Source organism: Mycteria americana, chromosome 8, assembly GCF_035582795.1.
Source record: "Mycteria americana isolate JAX WOST 10 ecotype Jacksonville Zoo and Gardens chromosome 8, USCA_MyAme_1.0, whole genome shotgun sequence".
Taxonomy (NCBI): domain Eukaryota; kingdom Metazoa; phylum Chordata; class Aves; order Ciconiiformes; family Ciconiidae; genus Mycteria; species Mycteria americana.
The window spans coordinates 38,444,280-38,465,215 of record NC_134372.1 but is presented as its reverse complement, the minus strand read 5'-3'; the positions used below and the strand labels follow the sequence as shown (position 1 = coordinate 38,465,215).

The 20,936-nt window shown below is 38.5% G+C and overlaps 1 protein-coding gene across 1 annotated transcript in view; it reads left to right on the top strand.

The window, feature by feature from the left end:
• Positions 1–20,936, top strand: part of PEPD (peptidase D) — a 144,881-nt gene that overhangs the window by 71,526 nt on the left and 52,419 nt on the right. Inside the window, exons 10-11 of the mRNA XM_075510771.1 lie at positions 9,747–9,815; positions 16,710–16,787. Coding sequence (XP_075366886.1) covers positions 9,747–9,815; positions 16,710–16,787 — 147 coding nt within the window. The remainder of the gene's footprint in view (positions 1–9,746; positions 9,816–16,709; positions 16,788–20,936) is intronic.

Sequence of the window (20,936 nt, the reverse complement as noted above, 5' to 3'; positions counted from 1 at the left end):
GACATACTAGTTTAATAATAAGGATAAAGCATTTCTCTTTATTATGGTCAGTTACTGCTAATCTCCTTTTAGAGTTTTAACGGGGATTTATAGGGATTCATTTGTGTTTTAGGTTTGGAGATAATTAAGTACCTTTCTGCTGCAAAGAAGAAATGGAGAGAGAATTGGCTCAAAGCTAAAACAAGATTCCCGTACTAGCGCATATATTAAACTTCCTTTTATTTGGTTGTCACCCCAATAGGAATGATTAGTGGGTTGTAAAGAAAGAAAATGTATTGCATTACATCTATTAAAGCATGTTTTATATGTAACAGTAATTAAAATATAATTGAAATCATGAGTTGTTCTAATTATTGGCTTTACATAATGCATAGTTAAAGAGTGAGCATCTATAAATGTGTCCTTTTTACACATCCAGAAATGGTTTGCTGGCAGCATTTTAATTAAAGATTGATTAGTTAAAAAGCAGTTTAATCATTCTGTCATCAAAGGATTTAGACCTCATTAATTAGCTGTTGATAAATAGGTTTAAACTACAAAAAATTTAATTTAAAATATGCCAGCTGAGATCTACAATTATTAGAGCTGGAAATGGAGCAATGAGTCTAAGAAAAATTCATGCCATCTCTTTCTGTAATACTAGATTAAGTATGAAATTTAGACCAGTGCAGAACTTAGTTCTGCCTTGTTACTAACGGATGTGACTCCAAGTAGACTTTAGAATTGGTGAAGAAATAAAACGGAGATCATTCTTAATGATCGTTGCTTTGTAGTGTGGCAGTGGGATCTGTTTTCCATTTATGTATTTGGTGAAGATTGAAAACGCATTTAAAAATCCTTCTGCTGTAGCAAAGGGATGAAAATAAATCCTGGATTCCAGGTTTTCTAGCTTCCACATTGCTGTACAGGAGCAGTGCATGAGGAGATCCTGCTGCTGTGTTAGCTAGCTAAATACAACAGATGGGGAGTTCCAGACTTACAAGCAGGCAGGAGCATGAAGGAACATACAGAAGGTGATGTTATGACAGTGTAGAAGAAGGACAAGTTCCCACCTTAAAATGCATGCTCTACGTCTGTGTTCTCCCTGACGCCAGTATTGAACCACCCAGCTGGAGGGCAGCTGAAGACTCGCTGTTTTACTTGCTGTTGCAGCAGACTCCACAATTGCACACAGGGTCTGTTGCCTCTCTCAGCTGCAGGGGTGGTTATTCAGATCGATTCAATGTCATTCCTTGCAATGGTCTAATCTTAGGTGGAGTCTCAGTGATGGCAATCTCTTGTACTATTTATGCTTTTTCTGTCAGTTACTTAATGGTGGCTTTTGGACTCACTGGAGCTCTGATGCAACCCTTTGGGTAAACCTTACTTGTATTCTCTGTAGCAGCCCCTTGGCAGACTTAGCTCTGGAAGAGGCATGTTCCTCTGCTGACAGAGGACACGCTTACTGCAGGTTGAGCTTCTGCATTCGAAAAAAACAGAAAGTGAGGTGGACCTTGACTTGCAAGTTTGTCAGAATTAATATTAAAATCTTTGCAGGTTTGTACTATGAATATCTTAATCAGCTTAATTGTTATGAAACAGTAACTGTAAGGATTTCAATAGTCATAATATTTGAATCCATAAGGCAGCCGGCTTTTATGCAGATGCATCAAACAATTCTGACAAATGATAGGTGAATTTTTCAAGTAGAGTTAAAAGTGTTTCAGGAAAATAATAATTTGACAACCATATTTGAAGACTTTCTTAAAAGGCTTCTTGAGTGTTAATTTAAAGATTGACTCATCGAAAAGTTGTATTTACAGAGCACTCTGGCAACTGTCCTATCTCTAGGGTACCTGTTTGGTTGTCTTGCCAAGCTTCTGGAAAAGCAGTAGCTGAGTATGAGGTATAGACTTATATAATCATTGTTTGCATTTGAATGTTGGTAATGAAATGGGTTAGCTGAACTTCTGTGAAAATGCATAATCTGATGAATTTTCAGAGTGAGGTAGAGAAATATCTCACCAGCATAGAATTAGATGAACAACAAATCAAGTGAGAGTGGGTATATGCACTTCTTTAAAACTGCATCTGCTAAAACTCTTGCCCTTTCCTCATACTGGGGAAGAAAAAAAATTGGATTTAAACTCAAACGGAGCTGTTACAAGAAACTTATGTCAATCTGTCTGGGAGGGAGAAGGGGAGACAATTCCATAGGCATTCTTAAACTACTGCGGTATCGTAAAGTCATGTTGTTTCTTTGTCCGAAAAATTATTCAAAAATTTTAGGTTTGCAAAATGATGGGGGAGAACTTGCTTCGTGTGGAATAGTTAACTGTGGTAATAAAAGGACAGCCATGAAATTAAAACAAACAAACAAACAAACAAACAAAAAACCACCAAAAAGAAAATACGTGTGTGTGTGTGAGGAAAATGCAGTTCCAGATTCTCTGAATTCACTAGCCCATGTAGTTTAGCCAAAAAGATGAAATACCAGCTAATGTTGTATAATCTCTTCAGTTATTCTTTACATAAGACAGGTAATTTATAATTCCCAATTATGCAATTAAAATGCTAATTACCCCTCACCTAAACTCTCTGTTCTTCAACTGAGGTTATCAATTACCTTCAATCATTGCAAATCATATATGACATATGCAACAGTGCCGAGTTTTGTATTATTTATGGACTTTTCTGTTTAATGTGTCTGGTTTCCAGGTAGCATTAATGGCTGGTGAAATGGCTTTGCCTTGGTGGGCTTTGTTTCCTGAAGGAATGGCATGCCTTCTAATCTGTGTCGTTTTGTATTCTTAAAATATATCTGCACTTTGGGGTGATCTTACCCTCTGTTCCTGCCCTGAGCTCTGGCTTGTCATCCATTTTAGTACAGAGGAAGTAGCATATTTAGAAATACCAACATGAATTTTTGATTACAAAGGTGAGACCACTCACTTCTATGCTGCTTCTACACAGCTTTTCCTTATTTCATAATAGATGTTCTGCACTGTAGCTACATTAATATGCTGCCAGTTTCATGTGTCATACCTGCTTGCTAAAGTTACAGTTCTTCTACCCCTGCTGAACTCAAATATCATTTTTCTCTTCTAAGGACCTGTTGTTACCTAGAGTTTGCTGCATATAAATAAAAATAACTTGGTTAAAGAAAACACACCAAAAATTAGAACAGAATCTAGATGTTGGAATTCAGAAGGATCAAAATTTTTTTAAAAATAACACATTTGCATCATGCACAAGCAGAAATAATTAGGACAATTTAAACAGAGATGCTTCAAAGTATAGCAACTTTCAGTATTTCTGGTTGATAGTAAGCTTCAGCAGCTCTGCTCCATGAGCATGCAAAATAACCCAGCCAATCATTTGAATCTCTAAACTTTTCATTAGAAGTAGCATAAAGAGTTCGGTTTGGGAAGTCAATGCATAGAAGTGGTTTTGTTTCCTGTTCATGGAGCAGTAAGTTCTGTTCTAAACAATTCCCAGTCATGTAGACCACTTAAATAACAACATTGCTTTTGTAAATCTTTAATGATACTGTCTCTGAGGTATAGAAGAAACCTTTGCTCATCTGCTCATAATGCTAATTTTCTTGTTCTGGTGCAAGTTTGTAATCCACCATTTGTTCATTAATAGTAAAGTGGATTATTTCTCCTACTCTTCTTCACTCCCCTTCTTTACTCTTTTGCAGTGAAGTACTGACTTTTTTTGTATTAAAACAACCTCAGGCGTGTTTTGCAATACTGCCATGTTGTGTTGTGAACTAAATGAAAATAGGATTAGATAGACTAAACCTTAAAGCATCTAGTTGCCCATGGAAAATAAATGTCATTACCAAAGTAAATTGGTTAACAAAGAAAAATGCTCTGTATTTAAGAACCTCACAGTGTCTGGTGTGGTATTAAAGGAAGCACTGCTCACCTTGCTCATATATCCATCCACTGATGGATTGTTACTGACGCCTCCTCTTCTTTTCTGTGTCTGCAGTTCTTCCAGCCTAGTTTGATGCTTAGTATAAATACTTCAGATATCATGGACAATTATATTTACTGTGGCTTAACAATCTTGTGTTATTTGGGCTTTATAGCTTTCTTATGTGAAGGTATTTATGTGTCTAAATGATCAAAACAGTGGCTTTCAGTCCTGGTATAAATAGAGAGATCAACTTTGGAAAATTTGGCCTTTTGTAACTCTTCAAAAAAGCTTTGAGTTTTAGCCTGTCTCATGGCTATGCTTGATATTTACACAGTACAAAAGCATAAGGGCATGTTCTAGTTGTAATTCAAAAGTAATTCAGTGCACAGATAACTAATAGATATTCACCTACATCTTCCAACTGTACTCATTAAAAAAAAAAAAAACAAACCAAAAAACCTACAGAAAATCCTCCACGGTCTGTACAGAACTCCCTTAAGCTGCTGTGGTGTCATGGTTTAACCCCAGCCGGCAACTGAGCCCCACACAGCTGCTCGCTCACTCCCCCCCAGTGGGATGGAGGAGACAATTGGAAGAGTAAAAGTGAGAAAACTTGTGGGTTGAGATAAGAACAGTTTAATAATTGAAATTAAATAGTAATAATAATAATAAGCAAAGCAAGTTATGCACGATGCAATGCCACCCACCGACTGATGCCCAGCCAGCAGCCCCCTGGCCAGCTTTCCCCCATTTTATATACTGAGCATGACGCCATATGGTATGGAATAGCCCTTTGGCCAGTTTGGGTCAGCTGTCTTGGCTGTGCCCCCTCCCAGTTTCTTGTGCATCTCCAGCCCTTTTGGTCAGTAGAAGCTGAAAAGTCCTTGATTTAGTGTAAGCACTACGTAGCAACAACTAAAACATCAGTGTGTTATCAACATTATTCTTGTACTAAATCCAAAACACAGCACTATACCAGCTACTAGGAAGAAAATTAACTCTATCCCAGCCAAAACCAGGACATGTGGTTTTCAGTTTATAGGTCAAAACCACCTGCTTGCATTTCAAGGCAAGTCTCAAGGGCTGTGTTGAGAAAAAAGAATACTATTTTTGAAGTGTGTAAAGGTTTCTTTTTATTAGGAGGCAACTTTCTGAAAAGTGCACTGAGGAAATTGTTGTGGATCTGAAACATCCTCAAACCAGTGAGTGATCCAGTGTGAGAAAATTTTTATATAAATATATTTTCAATATAAACAGCTTAATCAGATACTGACCCATGAGTGTCCTTGACTGTTCCGTATATTCTATGCTTCACAAGGCAAGCTGCATTTCTGACAGCAGATCTCTCTGATACACAGTCTAAAAATCTGGTTCCTGAACTACCAGTATCTAGCAGGTGTCCTTGACATGGCTCCAGTATCTGGGAATAATGAACAGGGTTGTTCAGTGGTTTTGGTCCTCCTTCATCAGAAACCTTGGAATGAATAATTGTTCCTCCATCCCAAAATGATGTGCATGTCTCGTTCTGCAGTGCTTCGCTGATGTGGGACTGGGGTAGAGGAACCATCAGAAGGTGCCACTGAAGAATGTATTGGGCGATGTTATAGAAACTTGGCTTAAGTTTTTAATAGTTTTTTTTGTCAGATATTCTCGCTACTTTTTGTTCCCTCTCTATCTTTCTTTTCTACATACTTACTGCGTTTTCTGTAATTACAGTTTTTACCTGTTTTGTAAGATATAGGCCAAAATACTCAATTGGATTTTTATTTAGCAATTGAACCTTTTTGATCTGGAAGTGTCTTGGTTTTGGGAGTGAATAGCAGAGAAATACAAAATGTGGTTTTCTTATAAATATTTGTTATAACTCAAGCAGAGCTGATGACAAGAATTAAAATTAGAGATTACTTGTTTACTTCTTTTGGGAAATAAAAATCACACTCTGCTGAGTGTGCGTGGATATGTTGTATTCTAGTGATGAGGAAGATCTGAAAATAAGCAAAAAGTGAGAGGGAAGTCATTAGACATGGTTTCTATCCCTCCTGCTTTAAGTGCCTTTATTCCATAAATCCACTTAAGTTAGGAAAACTGTTGACATTAAACTACTTTATTTGATTCAATTTACATTCATAGCACAGATCTGATTGTAATTGTCAGTGTGCATTAGTTAGCAGTAGAAACTGAACTAAAGATGATCATAAGACACAGGCATTATTGTCAGAGCAGTTCTTATAATTTGTCAGAAAGACTGTCCATAGCAGGTTTTACTTTAATGGCTTTTTAGGCTGTTTTGAAGTTGAGGCTTTTTAAGCATTCTGGAGTTTTGTTTGGATGTATGCAGTACTCCGTAAGATCTCAAAAATAGCAAGTATATAGTTTTTCTGTTATTTCTAATGAGGAAGAACCCATTCTTTCTGAAAGCGGAGTTTTCTTCTCTCTCAAGTCAGTATAGTCAATAAGGTAGTCAAGAATCAGCAGAGCAGTGGGGATAACGCTACCTTGTGCCTTAGCAAATTCGCAAGCGTGGGGGCAAGTGCACTCATGTCAGATTTACTTGAGCTGATGGCAGCTAATACTTCCTCTTTTTTAAGTTACTGGAAAAAACAGTGAGGTTTTTAAAACTACCTTCAATCTCCAGATATTGTCAATCAGTTAAAGAAGCTGATGTTTTTAGCAAAAAGAAAAAGCACCAAACCCAGGATGTACCTCTACGTTTAAAAAAAAAAAAGTTCTTTCAAAAGCAATGCAAAACCCATGCCAGCTCAAACAAAGCTGTGTGCATTTAAAAGGTAACATCTGACATGCAAATACACCAATGGCTGATCTGTACACACCACCAAGGTAGTACATGCGTGATAAGTAATACATACACCCTCCAGGGAAATACTGCATAAAACATGACAGGAAGCTTTGAAACCCATGAAAGAAGGAAAAGAGAAAGAGGTTCTTAACTTTTGTATTTGTGTTGGTTGCATTAAAAGCTCACGGCAGAGCATCAAGCACCAACGTAAAATGGCCTAAACACACATATTCTCCAATCAAAAAGACCAGGCAAAGTTCAAGATGCAATATTTGCAATATATGAGGAGTGCCAGATTAAATGATATTCCATCCAACTATTTCAGGCTTTATACTTTTGTATCGCACAAAGATTCTTGCAGTGTGTAGACAGTGAAATCCTGGTGTGAAGTTGTCTAGTGGCAGAATCTGCATTAACTTCAGTGGAACCAGGATTTTAACTACAAGGTACTGGCAGCTTCTCTAATTCTATACATACATTTTTCATCTTCGAAAAGCCAGCATTTGCCATTAAAGGGATATGCAGTTCTTCACTTATCTAAGACATGTTATACAAGGATGTTGGCTGTCTTTGATAGAAATGTTGGATTTTTTTCTCCGAGTCATAGCCTGAAAAAATAAATTCAAAAAAGTGATGTGAGTAGTTCTACTAGCAGAAAACTCATTACCTGGCAAAGTTTTACTATCTTCAGCTCAGTCACATAAACAACCACTTCTTACTTACTCTTAAAAGAAAGTCCATAATGTTTGATGAAACAATTTGGTTCCTTTTTCAGAAAACAGAAACAAAGTTCAGGCAACAGCTGGATTATACAAAGCATGTCTTAATGTACTTACCACTTTTTACTGCTAATCGGGGAGTACTGCAAAAGGTGAATACTATTACTCGGCTGCACAGTTTCATATAAATTGCAGCCATGAATATGTGATCAGTTGTCATATGGAAAAATAAACCCTGCTATCCCTGCATCACTGATGATGGAAAGATGTTTACAACCTTCATTATTTCATTTTTAAAGCTCTTTAGGATGTTACTGAAAGCTGCTGTCTAGAGGAGATAGTTTATTCTATCATTTAAGGTGAAGGGTCTATAAAATACTCTAAAAGTTGCTTTCTGAAGTGTAACTATACATATATAACAGTATAATATGTTATTGTGCACAATGTTTGTGCATAGTGTTGACTCTTACAGAGTAAACCTTGCCTGCAAGCATGCTAGGGAAGAGATCTGTACCTTTGTTTCCATATGAAATGTCCATTCGGTGAAAAAATGTGCATTGGAGCAAATGATAGTTTAGGTGATAAATTTTATTAGCTTGATTTAGTGATATCTCTGCTATGCTCTCACCATGTCAGAGCTTCTCCTTAGCTTGTCTGTCATTTGACCTACTCTTTGCCATTACTGGTTTCTGGGGTAATACAAAATTAGTATTTCTACCTTGTAAAACACCACAGCATTTTGAGCAGAAAAGAGATCTTGTAAACTGGGTCTCCCTGCTAAGTCTCTAAATGAAGGCTTTTCTTTTTCCTTGTGTGATTAATTTGTATGTTTTGTTTTGTTTCTCTTTAAATACTGTCATTTTGTGTAATTTTAAAATCTGGTTTGGATTTGCAAGCATGTAATGTCTTTAATATCCTTCAGAGAATTTGAATTGTGTTCTATGGATTGCTGCTGCAGAAGGACAAAATCACAACATCTCTCTTCTTTGAATAGCACCATTATCACTCTGTGTTAATGAAATGATTTCAGTATTACAACAAATGAGTTTTTAAAATTCATTCAGTATTAAAGAGAATTGGATTGTAATTAGAGCATATTTCAAAAAGAATAAAAGGATCCATGATATGTGCTTAGCTCTTAAAGCACCTAATCCTGTATTAATTGTGCTTTAGGCACATCTGCCCTCATGTGAAGGGGACTTTGACAGTGAAGATGAAAATATTTTAATGCTTTTAAGGCCAAACAGCTCCTCCAGCAGGATGGCATTGCAAGAGGAGTTCTGTTGGAGAGCACAGGGCTGCTCTGCCTTCCCTTCCCTGTCCCTCACACACACAAAAGCAAACAATGTTGTGTTGTAATGTTCTTCATAGGTTGTTGAGGACTCAGCCTAATGTTATCACATTACCTTCTTGCTGTTGGGATTGAGTCTGTGTTAATTTTTTTCCATGTTTGGGCAGGGGAAGATCATAGAGGTATTTAGGTACCACAATCTGAAACTGAATAGTCTTATGTTTTCTCTGTGTCTGTTGCGCTACAGATGAGAAAACATGAGACCATCCATTCCAGCATGGACCATGATGCTAGCAGAAAGTGCCTGGCTTGACATAATCAGAGAGCTCTACTGGCTTGTCTGGAGAGGAAGCTTGTACAGTGTGGTCAGATGCCGTTCAGGCTTCACACATATGTAGGGACGTTTAGTTCAGCTTTCAGCAGAGGGTATCAGTAAGGTGGTAAAAATGAGAGAGCTTCTGCTGAAATTATTTTGAAGAGGAGCTTTGCCCTGTCTGGCGAGCTCCTTCCCCATGAAGGGTTGGTTGGACTTCACTTTTGCTGAATATACGCACCATAGACTGAAGGCAGCAGGGTTGAAAATAAGGATCATGGATGTGATTGTGTACCTGAAATGCAGCAAGAAGTGGTTTTCTCAACTCTGCTTCAGAGAGTTTGGCCAGCTTCAGCATTTAGCTGTTGCCATCCCGTTCATTCTGTGGTCAGATGAGCTACCTTTTGCCAACAATAATTTGCCTTTCTATGTTGAGTTGTTAAGGAAAGCAGTTTGCCATTTGAAGTTACTGAGCTGTGCTCAAGCCCCTCTTCTCTGCTGCAGTTGCTTAATGGGCTTTGTGGAAATCGCATGATGCTCCACAGGACTGCTGAGCTGTGGATGTGGGTGAATGAGTACTCAGCTGAGCAGAAATGGGCAGAGAGCCTGGTTGGGGAGCTGGGGATTTGCACCAACACAGCTGTACTCAAGCAAGACTTGCTTTCCTCCCTGTCTTTTGGTGGTTTTGAATATATTATTAATTACCACCTTTCTTTGCAGCCTGTTCCAGCACTACTGCTATGCTCGAGGTGGCATGCGCCACACTTCCTACACTTGCATCTGTGGCAGGTAAGTCGATGGTTTATACTGAACTGTTGCAGTCTTTATGGTCAGTTTCCCACTGGATATTTGTAAAATTGTTCCTTTTAGGCACATGATGTGTTTGCAAGTGCCACCAGAGTGCGTTTTTAACTATTTCCTCTGGAAAAGCCAAAAAAGGTGGCTAGTGCTGTGTCTTAAAGAAATAACTCAGTTACAGATTCTGCTACACTCAAGAGATTCCCCAATGACTGCTGCTGCTGCCAAGATCATGTTTACACTCACATCTGTGCTGCAATTGGCTTTTTTATTAAATAGCATTATGGAGAAGGGCTTTAGAGATATTCTCTGTTGCTCAAAAATACTCTCTTTGAAATACACCTTCAATATTTCATATCATTCTCAAAATTCTTTCCCTCAAAGGTTAGGATGCAATTAAACTAATCTTTTTGGAATTTGGAAATTTTTTGTGCTTTCTTTTTCTTGCTGAACACCTAGTGTTGAAGGTAGTGTATTTGGGAAAGTATTATAAAAGTTCTCCCTGCAGTTGTAGAAATGCACATTTTTAATGTGCAGGATTTTAAGAGAATGGTGTAGGATACATGTCAAAGGACAGCTATGTGCTTTGTGCAGAGATTAATTTTATTTAGTCAGTGGAATTAATCTAATCAGAGAGATATGACAGTTAGATGAGGTATATATGTTCCACTTGTAGACCTGCTGCTACTCACAAACATTTGCACTACACTGAAGTCACATACACTTATAAAAAATAATTTTTACATTAATGACAATAATGTTATATTGCTTTGGAGGTAATAAGGACAATTAGCATCTTTGCTTCTGTCTGCTGTTTGCTCAATTGCTTATTTGTAAATGCAATTTTCCAATTTATATGCAAAATTGCAGTAGGAGCATGAGCGGTTTTATGGCAAGTTGTGCATCTAAATTGTGTGAAAAGTTTCTTGTTTTAAGTACCATCGTATAACTTGAGAATTAACATCCCATTGAAATGAGATTCCATCTCTATAGTATTGTCACAGGCTGTGATGGTAAAATCAAGTTGTCTCTGTGTATGGTTTTTCACAGCCATACAGACTTCACATTCACTTACAGTAAATCAGAATCTGTGCTGCAGGATCTGGGTTGGGTGCTAGAGAACATCAGTGGCTTTACTAAACCTATAGAAAGTTCTACCGTATGCTTGTGTAGTGGGTCCTTGTGACCCCATGGCAACAGACTAAACTCTCCACAGGACTGAAAAACCCAAGGCTTGCATGACATGACTCAGGGAACCCAGGAGGAGGAAAGCCCCAACAGTAGTTCAGAAGTGGGTGATGACAGGAGCTTCCTGGGTGTCCTGTCCCACCACGCTGGAGGGGCTTAGCAGGGCATGGGAGCGGTGTTTGAGCTGCCTCTGGACCGTTGGAGGATTTAATACATGGAAGAGGGCTGCCCTTGACATGCAAGATCCTAACAATATCGTGACTCACTGTTATAGTTGGGAGCTGGCATTGTATGCTACCACTACAATTAAAAGTGCAGACAAACTTGATTTAAAAGAAAAAAAAATTACATAAGATAGAACACAAAGACTTTTGTCCATAAATTGCTATATTCTGACTATGAGTGATGAAGTAAGAATGAATAATATTAACAGTTTTAAGCTAGGTCCTAATAAAATGAATGTAAGTAGATCTATTTGATGAATTCAATTAACATAATAATGGCAAAAATAATAGGCATTTTTTTTATTACCATGAAAATGTCATGCATTGTAAATATTACACTTAACTACATTTATGACTAAAAATAGCTTTTGCAATTAGAATTTTTTAGTAGTTATATTTTATTCATACTGATTTTTGTTGTTTTACTGACACTTAAAACTGTGATATTTTGACAGGATCTTTCCTTTTTAGATTACAGGCCTGATAATAATTTCTGTAGAAGGGAATCATGCTTTTAAATAAAAAACAAGTTTGTTATTCAGATTTTGGAAAAGATGCTCACTAAGCCGGAAATCAAGAGTAATCAATGCTGTATTTCAGTACAGAAATAAATCACTTGGTACACATTGAATGCATGCATTTGTTGCTGTTCCTGTCCAGTGTTACACTCTTTAGGAGATGGTAAATGAATATTTGGTGTGACCAAATATGCTTTATGTATTCACTTGCATGTATTGACTCTCCAATCAGTTGAGAATAACAACACACATGTGTTAGTATTACAGGTCATCACATAGTGAGGTTAGTCCTGTAGTTAGCGATGCTTTCAAACACTGTCAGATTTTAAGTGGTTTGAAGCACAAGCAGACGTCACATAAGTGCAATTAAATGAGAATGGTAGTATTTGATAAATGTACTTGGTTATATTTAGCACTAATCTACAAAGTGTTGACTTCCAAGTAGTGTTCAAATGCTAATGAATTATTCATTGCAGTGTCTTAGTGTACCAAGTAACCATTTTTACAAAGAGGAAAACAAAGGTTAACTTAGACGCACAGTGTGTCCGGGTGACCCTGCGATGGATGGCATCCACTGGTAACCAGGCGCAGAGTTTCCAACTGGAGTTAGGTGGAGGTGGAGGCATCAGTATCTCTGCAACCACCACAGAAGCCATGGTCAGCTGCTACTTGATACTGCGGCATCTTAGACGTAGGTTCAAGTCTTCTTGACAGACGTCTCCAGGCAGATGACAGCTCTCAGCAGATGATACCAGTGATTAAGAATAACATAGTGCGGTAAAATGCCTTCCTCCGTATGAGGTTCACCATAAGTAAAGCTTTTTTGATACAATTAGGATACTTACTGAATCTGTGTTTTGTCTTTCTTTTCAATACCATTTTTTAAGATTTCATCTCTTAGTTGAAAAAGTGGAGAGAAGGCTGTTAGTGCTTCCTTCTGGATTCTTTTTATTATTTAAATCGTGACGGAAATAGTTTGCTGTTTTAGGTAATGGTCTGTTGGTATTTCTTTAGATGTTCTTAATGTAGAGCTAATAGCTGCACTTCTTGTAATGCTTGATGCTCAGCTTCGTCCTGTTCTTAAAATATTGCTGACATTCCTTCTCTCTCTCTCTCTCTCTCTCTCTCTCTCTCTCTCTCTCTCTTTCTTCTAAACATTTGTTTTCAGGGTGTTTTCTGGTGTAAAATGTATTTTGGAGACTTTTTTCCCTTTCCTAGTAGTCTGAATCTCTTCCTACTGTTTGCATTCTCAGTGGTGTTAATTTGCAGCTTTTCCGCTGCTTCACAGAATTCTTTCGTAACAAACACATCTTTGGCACCAGTTAGAGGCAAATTATTAAAGGAATAAAAATAGATACACAGAAATCTCTTGGAGAATTTTTCAGGTTGGCTGCCTGGAGGCAGACATCGGCGTCCCCACATGCGGTGGTTTTCAGAGGTGCTGACCTCCAGGCAGGCAGCAGAGCTGCCAGTGATCTGCACCTCCCCACAGCGCTTCATTTTAAACCCCGACTTTGGTGCTCTAATGCCAGACCTTTCAACTGTTGCTCCTTGGGAAGAAAAGAAATGGCTTCTACAGGAAGGCTCATTTGCTTTGCCAGTGGCTGGAGGTTTTGTTTAAATTGTTTTGAAGCCACTTTGAAAGTCTAACTGAATCATTATGAACAATTTCTGGCTAGCTGTAGCATTTACCTTGTGGGTAAATCATTTCTGTAGCACTGCTCCTAAAGCATCTTTCCTGCCTTCATCTCGGGATGGTGGTAAAGACTCTTCCTGTGAGGAAGGTTGCACTTGCTCCTCTTGGCAGGAATGGGCTGGAGGTGTGTCCACATCGGTGTTTAATTTGGGTCAGTAGTGCATTTTTGAAGCAAGGTCTCCCACTCGTCCCCAGCTGCGGGGCTTTGCTCAGAGCCAGGGACCAGTCCTGGAGTGCACATGCTGGATTTCTTTTGGGTGAAAAACAGCTGAGAGAGCTTTCAGGAGCAGGTCTGCTGTGCCTCAGTTGCTAATGGGTGTTCAGCCCAGGGGACCTGCCCAGAGCCAGTCTCAAGTGAGCAGACCTTCTAACCCCAGTCACTTAAAACAGACAAAAAACCTGAAATGCATATGGTGTACATATCTGGTCTTCAGCACTAACTGTGCTGTCTGTAGTACGATCCCATTTACGCGACAGAGCCAAGATGTGCGTGACAGATAAGGAGTCTCAAATGCCAAGAAAAATTGTGTGCTGCTTAACGCTTCACTAACGGTGCTGAAAAACAGATTTTTCATGCATCTTCCGTAACAGTTGGTGCCAAACCTTACAGAAATATTTTGTAAACTAAAACCTTTACATTAAAATGTGCAAAAGAAATCCCCCATCTTTGTATTTGCAGTGTCTATTGTTGAAAGCATTTGTGCAGTGCTCATACTTGAATATATGACTTGGTTATGCAGCTGGTATGGTATATGACACCGAGGGTGCCAGCATATGATAAGTAAACAAGCTATCTGCAAATACATTAGCATGGAGTCACGCCCTTAAGCTTCATGATAATTTTTTAAAAGTTGATCATAAATATATGCATGTGCTATCTGCTTCTCCTGCTTTATCCCCATTTTTAGAGGGAGATAAGGAATAGTAACTGCAGCTAAAATCCTGACAAACTGCTTTGGAGCATGTGTATGTGTGAATGTGTGTGTGCATGCCAGGTGTTGGGTTTCTTTTATTATTTTTGTGTTTTTCCTTAAACACCAAGCATGCGGGTTCACAAAGAGTATCGTGCACAGTGCCAAGGTCATTCCAGTTGCCTCCAAGTGCCGCCCCCCCCAGAATCGTAGCCCTCCACCTGGGAAACAGTTCTTCAGGCAGGAAATGATGCTGCCTGCTCTAGTCACACTGATAGTCCAGCACAGAGGTAGGAGCTGTCTCCGCTGCTGTCACCTGCACGTGAAAGGAGTCGGCTGAGGCTGGAAACATAGTCCCTGCTGTACACGTCACCTGGCTGAGAAGGCCATTTTCTTTCAATTGCAGTCCATTGCCCTATTGTAGATCTTTTTTCCAGAATAGAGCAAACTAAGTTTGAAAGTGTCCTGGTGTGGAAAACTGGAATTGTGGCCAGAAGGAACTATTCCACCACTGCCCAGGACACAGGACATCTCAAAAGGAAGCTCATGTCTGTCTTCATCTTGTGTGCAGGCTTTATGGGGCCGTATTTAGTTATCTGCACAACAGCGTAGGTTCCCAAGTCAGGTGTCCAGGAAGTAAAAGGCAGCCAGCTAGTAGCCGGTTGTAAAACTGTGCTTAAGCCATTGGACCAGCATCACAAAACAGATCTGTTGCAGCCTTAATTCTGGGGGTTTTTTAAACTCCTGATTTAACAACTTTAATTTTTCCCTTTGGAGTATGTATAATTTTAAGAAATACACTTTGTATCAGAAAATCATTCCCATGATTCTGAAACATTGTCCTTCACTGCCTTATTACATAGTGGTTCTTAGATGCTAAAAAATACTTAACAGTAAAAACTTACTGCTTTCAAAATATTGACATGATCCAGCCCTTTAGATTGAGAGTCTTCAGAAACTTAAGGTGGCATCTACTTTATTCTCCATAATCATTGCTTATGGAGTTGTTATATCTGAATGACCAATGATCTATTAAATATGCAATTGATCACAAGTGCTTAATGTATCTTGAAGGTAATATCTTTTTGTATACAGTGTACATTTACTGTTTTTGTAATTGCACATATCAGAAGTCGAATAGGAAAAGTATGTCAGATGGCACATTTACTCCAGATGCAACAAAAGATTCATTGAAATGGACCCTCAGATTCCTTTCACCTAAGATATGAAGCGGTTCCACCATCACAACTTGAAAGAGTCAAATTTGAGCAGGATGACATTGGTCAATGACAGTTTCAATGAAAGGTGAGATACAGACTGGCAAGTCAGCTGGAGGGGTCAGAGAGATGCTGCAGAAACCCTGTCCCAACACATGTATTTTTGCATATGATACAATTCTTCTGGCTTTTTGAAGAGAAAAAGAGAGAGAGCATCTATCTGAGGAGAATAGTAGAAGAAAAATAGGTAAAGCCTGAGATCTTTACCAGTCTTTTAACTGGTGTTTGATAGACCTGGGGGAGTATGAGTAGACAAGAGAGGATGCCAAGGCCAAATATAGGTCACTGAATGGATCGAGGAGCTTCAGAAGCGCGGAACGAGGGTCCATCCTTCTCTGGAGATGTGTTAGTCCTGTGAATCAGCGGTTTAGTCTGAAAGGAATAAAAATATTTTCTTTGTAATGTGATTTTTAATAAGAGGTAAGAATAGAGTGACAGTTCTCGTGCCTGTTATTGCTGCTGACATAGTGTGCTGCGAATGCTCCCCGAGCAGCATGTCCACTCCAGCAGAGATTATGCGTATCCATGCCAGAGGTGAACTGGAGCTGTTTACTTGGACAGCTGAATTTTTCCAGTCCCAGTGACTCCTAGAGCATCTCAAACATGTTGGATTTTACTCCAGTGGAAGTTAGGGTTTTTTTATGCCTCAGAACGTTTAACCTCAAGTAGGGAAACATAGCGCTTAGTAATTTAAAAAAATCCAGAAGGTAATAAATGGGTATAGGTTGAAAAATTACTCTTGCGTAGTTGCTTCCTTAACACTGTCATGGACGTGGGAAGTATTTATATGAACTGTGCCAAGTTCCTTCTGCAGAAAGGTCGTATCTTGGAGCCAGAATAGCAAAATGCCCATTCTATACCCATTTCTGCTGAGCGAGCTGCAGGGTATGCTATTACAGCCCACGCCAGGGTAGGGCCTATGGCAGTTCTCACAGACTGCAAAATTTCATGCTTAATATATTGTTACACTGATGTTTACAATGTCACATGTTTACAACGTTCCTTCTCATGTTGTGTGTGTTAATGTTTCTTCTTCCATTAATTGTGGTGAAATTTCTTTTTGCCTGTCAGTGGGGAGAACTCGTCTGTTTTGCACTACGGCCATGCTGGAGCCCCAAATGATAAGACTATTGAAGATGGAGACTTGTGGTAAGTAAAGGGTTAGAGTTCGTTTGATATTTTTGTTACACTACTGCTGTTTCCATACATGCATTGTATGTACTCTTGGATTTAATTAGTAAAATGATGGCTGCATAATGATGAAAGTCTAAATCTTTAAAACAGCATGTAATTTTGCATGCCATACTAGTCTGGTTTCTTCCAAAGGTCCTGTATACCTGCATTTCCAGTTGAAAGGGAAAAGAGATTGTTTGCAAACACTTCTGTGCCAAAGTCACTTAGAATTTGGTTTAAGAAATGGCTGTATTCTGAGTACAAAGGAGTTGCAAAAGTTGGCATCTGAGTTTGCTCTTGAACCCCAGATCCAAACCTCAGCTCTGATGGTGGGGTGAAGGGTCGAGAGAGTGTTGGCTACTTTTAAAGAATTGCATCAAATTGCAGTATGGATTAGATCTTCCAAATGCTTATGTGCACCCAGACACCCCGGCCTGAAAGTAGACTTTTGAATGTGTGAGGAGATCAAACTCTTCCCAGTTCAGGTTAGGCCAGGGTGCTTCTAGTTCTGTATTGTGCCAAAAATTTCTAAAAAGATTTTTCGCTTAGAGTTGAGCATAGCCATAATACAGTTGCAAGTACCGTAAATTTTTCTCTACTTGCATTACAGGTCCACATGCTTTGCAGTATCACTGCAGGTAAAAGCAGGGTAAATGAAAGCATCAAATACATTGCTATAAATTGAAAGGCAAACCTAATTGTGTGATGTGTAACATAGCAGGACATAGCTTTTGTACTTCACCTCCTAAGACTTTGGTCAAAAAATCTGCATTTATAAAAGTGCAGAACTAGTTTTGGAGAAGTTAATCACTGACATTCAGTGGAGGATGTATATTAGATCACTTTTGTAGCACGTGCAAAAAGGGTGCAGGTATGTATTTTTCCAGTTGAATGTAAAGGTGTGGAGGAAAGCAAATTAATATTATCATAGATAAGCTCAAAAGCTATTATGGAAAACAAATTGAATCTCAGAAGTAAAAAAATGTGCCTTGTTGGCTAATGTTCTGGGCACATCTGCAGGTGCTGCAGAATGAACTTACTGAATTACAGATAGGTAATTTCTTTTTAATACTGTAAAAACTTTTAAAAAACTTCTTGCACAATAGTTTATGTATTATCTTAATCTGTGGTAGATAGCTTACTAAACCCATCAAATACTAATGTTAATTTATTGCAGGACAATAGCTTTGACTTATGATCACGTTGTGTTTGAGTAGATAATGTGCTGTGAGGTTTTTTTGATCAGGCAGGACACACCAACATGATACTGTATTGGCTGTGGCATTCGATTAAATTTTCAAAAAAAGTGTGTAGCCTACAGGAAATCTCAGCGTATGTTAACAAGAGAAGATATGCCACAATGCATTATGATGTCCTGTATTTAAAATTAAGGCCTTTAAATGGTGAGGGGAATAGTATTACTGGGAGACCTCAGGGTGAAGGGTATATATAAGACCCTTTTACTTACAGTCTCTGAGGACAGTTTAGTGGTTGGCTGAAGTCTTTCCTAAACCCTGAGAGCACATAGCAAGACTTCACAAACTCAGATTTCCTGCTGTATTGGCAAAATCTTTAAAAAATGTTTGGGTTTTATTAGCCTCAGATGTCTGAATGTCAGAAAAACATAATCTACCAAGTACATTGATCACTTAAGCATTTCAAAACTACTGTACTGCAACGCACTTTGTAACCACCTCAACAAAGAGAACAAGGTTTAACCTAGTTTGAAATATCCTCTTGCTGAAACGGTCCAGTTGCATCTTTGTCTTGATGAGATTAAGTTTGTCAAGTGTAGATTGGCTTGAGCAAATAAGTGCTCCGTGTGCGCAAGCACCTGCCCGGGCTTCAGTCTCTGCCCCTGCCTCTCCCACTGGCTGATACTCATGTAGCAGTCAAACTTCGCTCCACATGATTTTCTTAGTATTTTTCTCAAGTGAGAGTAAAGAAATTATAAGAAAATGTAATTTCATTTGTGTAAAGACGATTTAAAAATACACTCATGATCCACAGTTAAAAATAGTGTTTTGGAAAAAATCGTGAGCTAGCGTACTGCAGCAGCATACAAATTATGACAAGGCACTACCTGGGTGGTTTTACTGTACACTTTTACAAATTTCTAAAGTAGGTGTAGGTGTGCATGTACGTGCATACAGAACAGGTTATTAAAATGACAGTGTGCTGATTTGTATGTATATGTTAGAGTTCGTATATTTGGCTCTCAATTAAGCTTTTTAATAGCTACTGGGAGCCCTCTGTTGGATAATCTTAGGAAGCCCTGAACATAGGGAAAAAATGGCTTTACTGTTGGTGAAAAAGAGGTAGGAATGTTTTAAGGGTTATTTCTGCTTCTGCCAGTATTCTGGTATAAATCTAATTTAACAATTCCTGTACTTGTATGTAATAGAATAGGAAGATTGGGTACTTGGGATGATTTTTATTAAATTATTCAGTAGAATTTCATGTCTTTTTCTTAACATTATTTAGTGGATATGAATAACACGAGTTTTGCAGAAATGTGCTGCTTGGGTTTTTTATGTATGAAGCAGTGCAGTAAGTGTCAGTAAATAAGTCAACAAAGCACCTGAATATTAGAAAAAATACATTTGGAAGACTAATGCTTTGCTTCTTTGAAACACTCAAGTGCATGCATTGTTTGCTCTTTTAAAAATACAAGTTACAAGGATTTGATGGTATCAACAGGATACCATCTGTTGGCAAAAATACTTGTGCTATTGCATTTTTAATTTTTTTTTTTTAAGACTGTTATTCTGACTTCTCCTTCAAAAAATGTGGCAGGCTTAGAACAGCCTGGTTTTATGATGTTCATTTTTGAAAATTAATCTACATCAAATGGTTTTATTGCTTCTGTAAGAAACTGGTATGGAATTACATCTCTGATATTGCATCATAATCCACATTTTTACAGGTACAGCTTCTGTGCTAAAAGATCTCAGTGTGAGACAAGGACTATAAAGAGAATTTCTGACACTTATGGTTAATATGGACTGTCTTGCTAAGCAGGGCTGTCATTTTCAGTCTATGAAATATTAAAAACAAAATAACTAACTAACACAAAGCATTATGATTGACATAGAACGAAATCAATATTTTTAGGGAAGTTTAGTTATTCAATAGGTACATGCACTTAACTGATATTGATATTAAAAGTAAATATTGCAGTAACAGCAAGTCAGTGTTTTATATAAATAATTCATGTACTATAACATCTATGTGGTGAACATTTAAATTGTATGATCAATATGATCTAAACCAAACACTTTTCCTAAGCAAGTGTCTATTGTCTCCGTGGTCAAAGAGGTCACGCAGATAAATGGTTAGGCTGACCACCCTTGTGAACTGCAGTTCTAGGCACTCGACCCTTTCAGTCGGTATTATCTTTAGGTAAAATCTTTTACTCTGAATGTTGCAAATCACAGCCTGCAGTGATGATGTACAGCCAGGCTAACATACAAATACTGATTTTCTTCTGTCGTCTTAAACCTGTGACAGCTTGGATTGAAACTGAGCCCTAGACTGAGGTTTACTGCATCGTCTCAAGGTATTGCATTACTCATTGTGTGCCAAGATGCCTGCTGTTTCTGTAGTGAGGCTGTAACTATGTTTTGTAATATGGAAAGTGGAGTCATAAGCAAAAGTGCTTGTTGTAGTTTGCAATCTCCTGCCCTGTACGTGAGAGGCCTCCATCAAGGCCAGAGCCAGAAAGTAACCAAACCAAATTTGCCAGGGGTTTTTGAGCCACGCTCCCAACTGCCCCCAGTCCAGTTTGGATAACCAAAGGTCTTTCAAAGTTTGGTGGGGAGTAGAATGAAATTAAAAGTTGCTACACAAGAAGAAAAAAAACCCAGAACCAAATAAATTCAAGGAGCAGAGATCCAACTCCCCGCTATGCATAAATCAAGAGCAAATGAGCCCCTGGGGCTCACCATGGCATCCCCTGCATTACTCGTTCTTCCTGGACAAATGTCTCATGATCTCTCCTTTTGCAGCTATTTTGCTTTTGTTTGCACTGGGGAAGGAGATTGGTTCAGTGGTTAGAGAGCCCTCGTGGGAGACAGAAAATTCTGGTTTCAGCTCTCCTCAAATTGATCTCTGACTTTGGCTGGA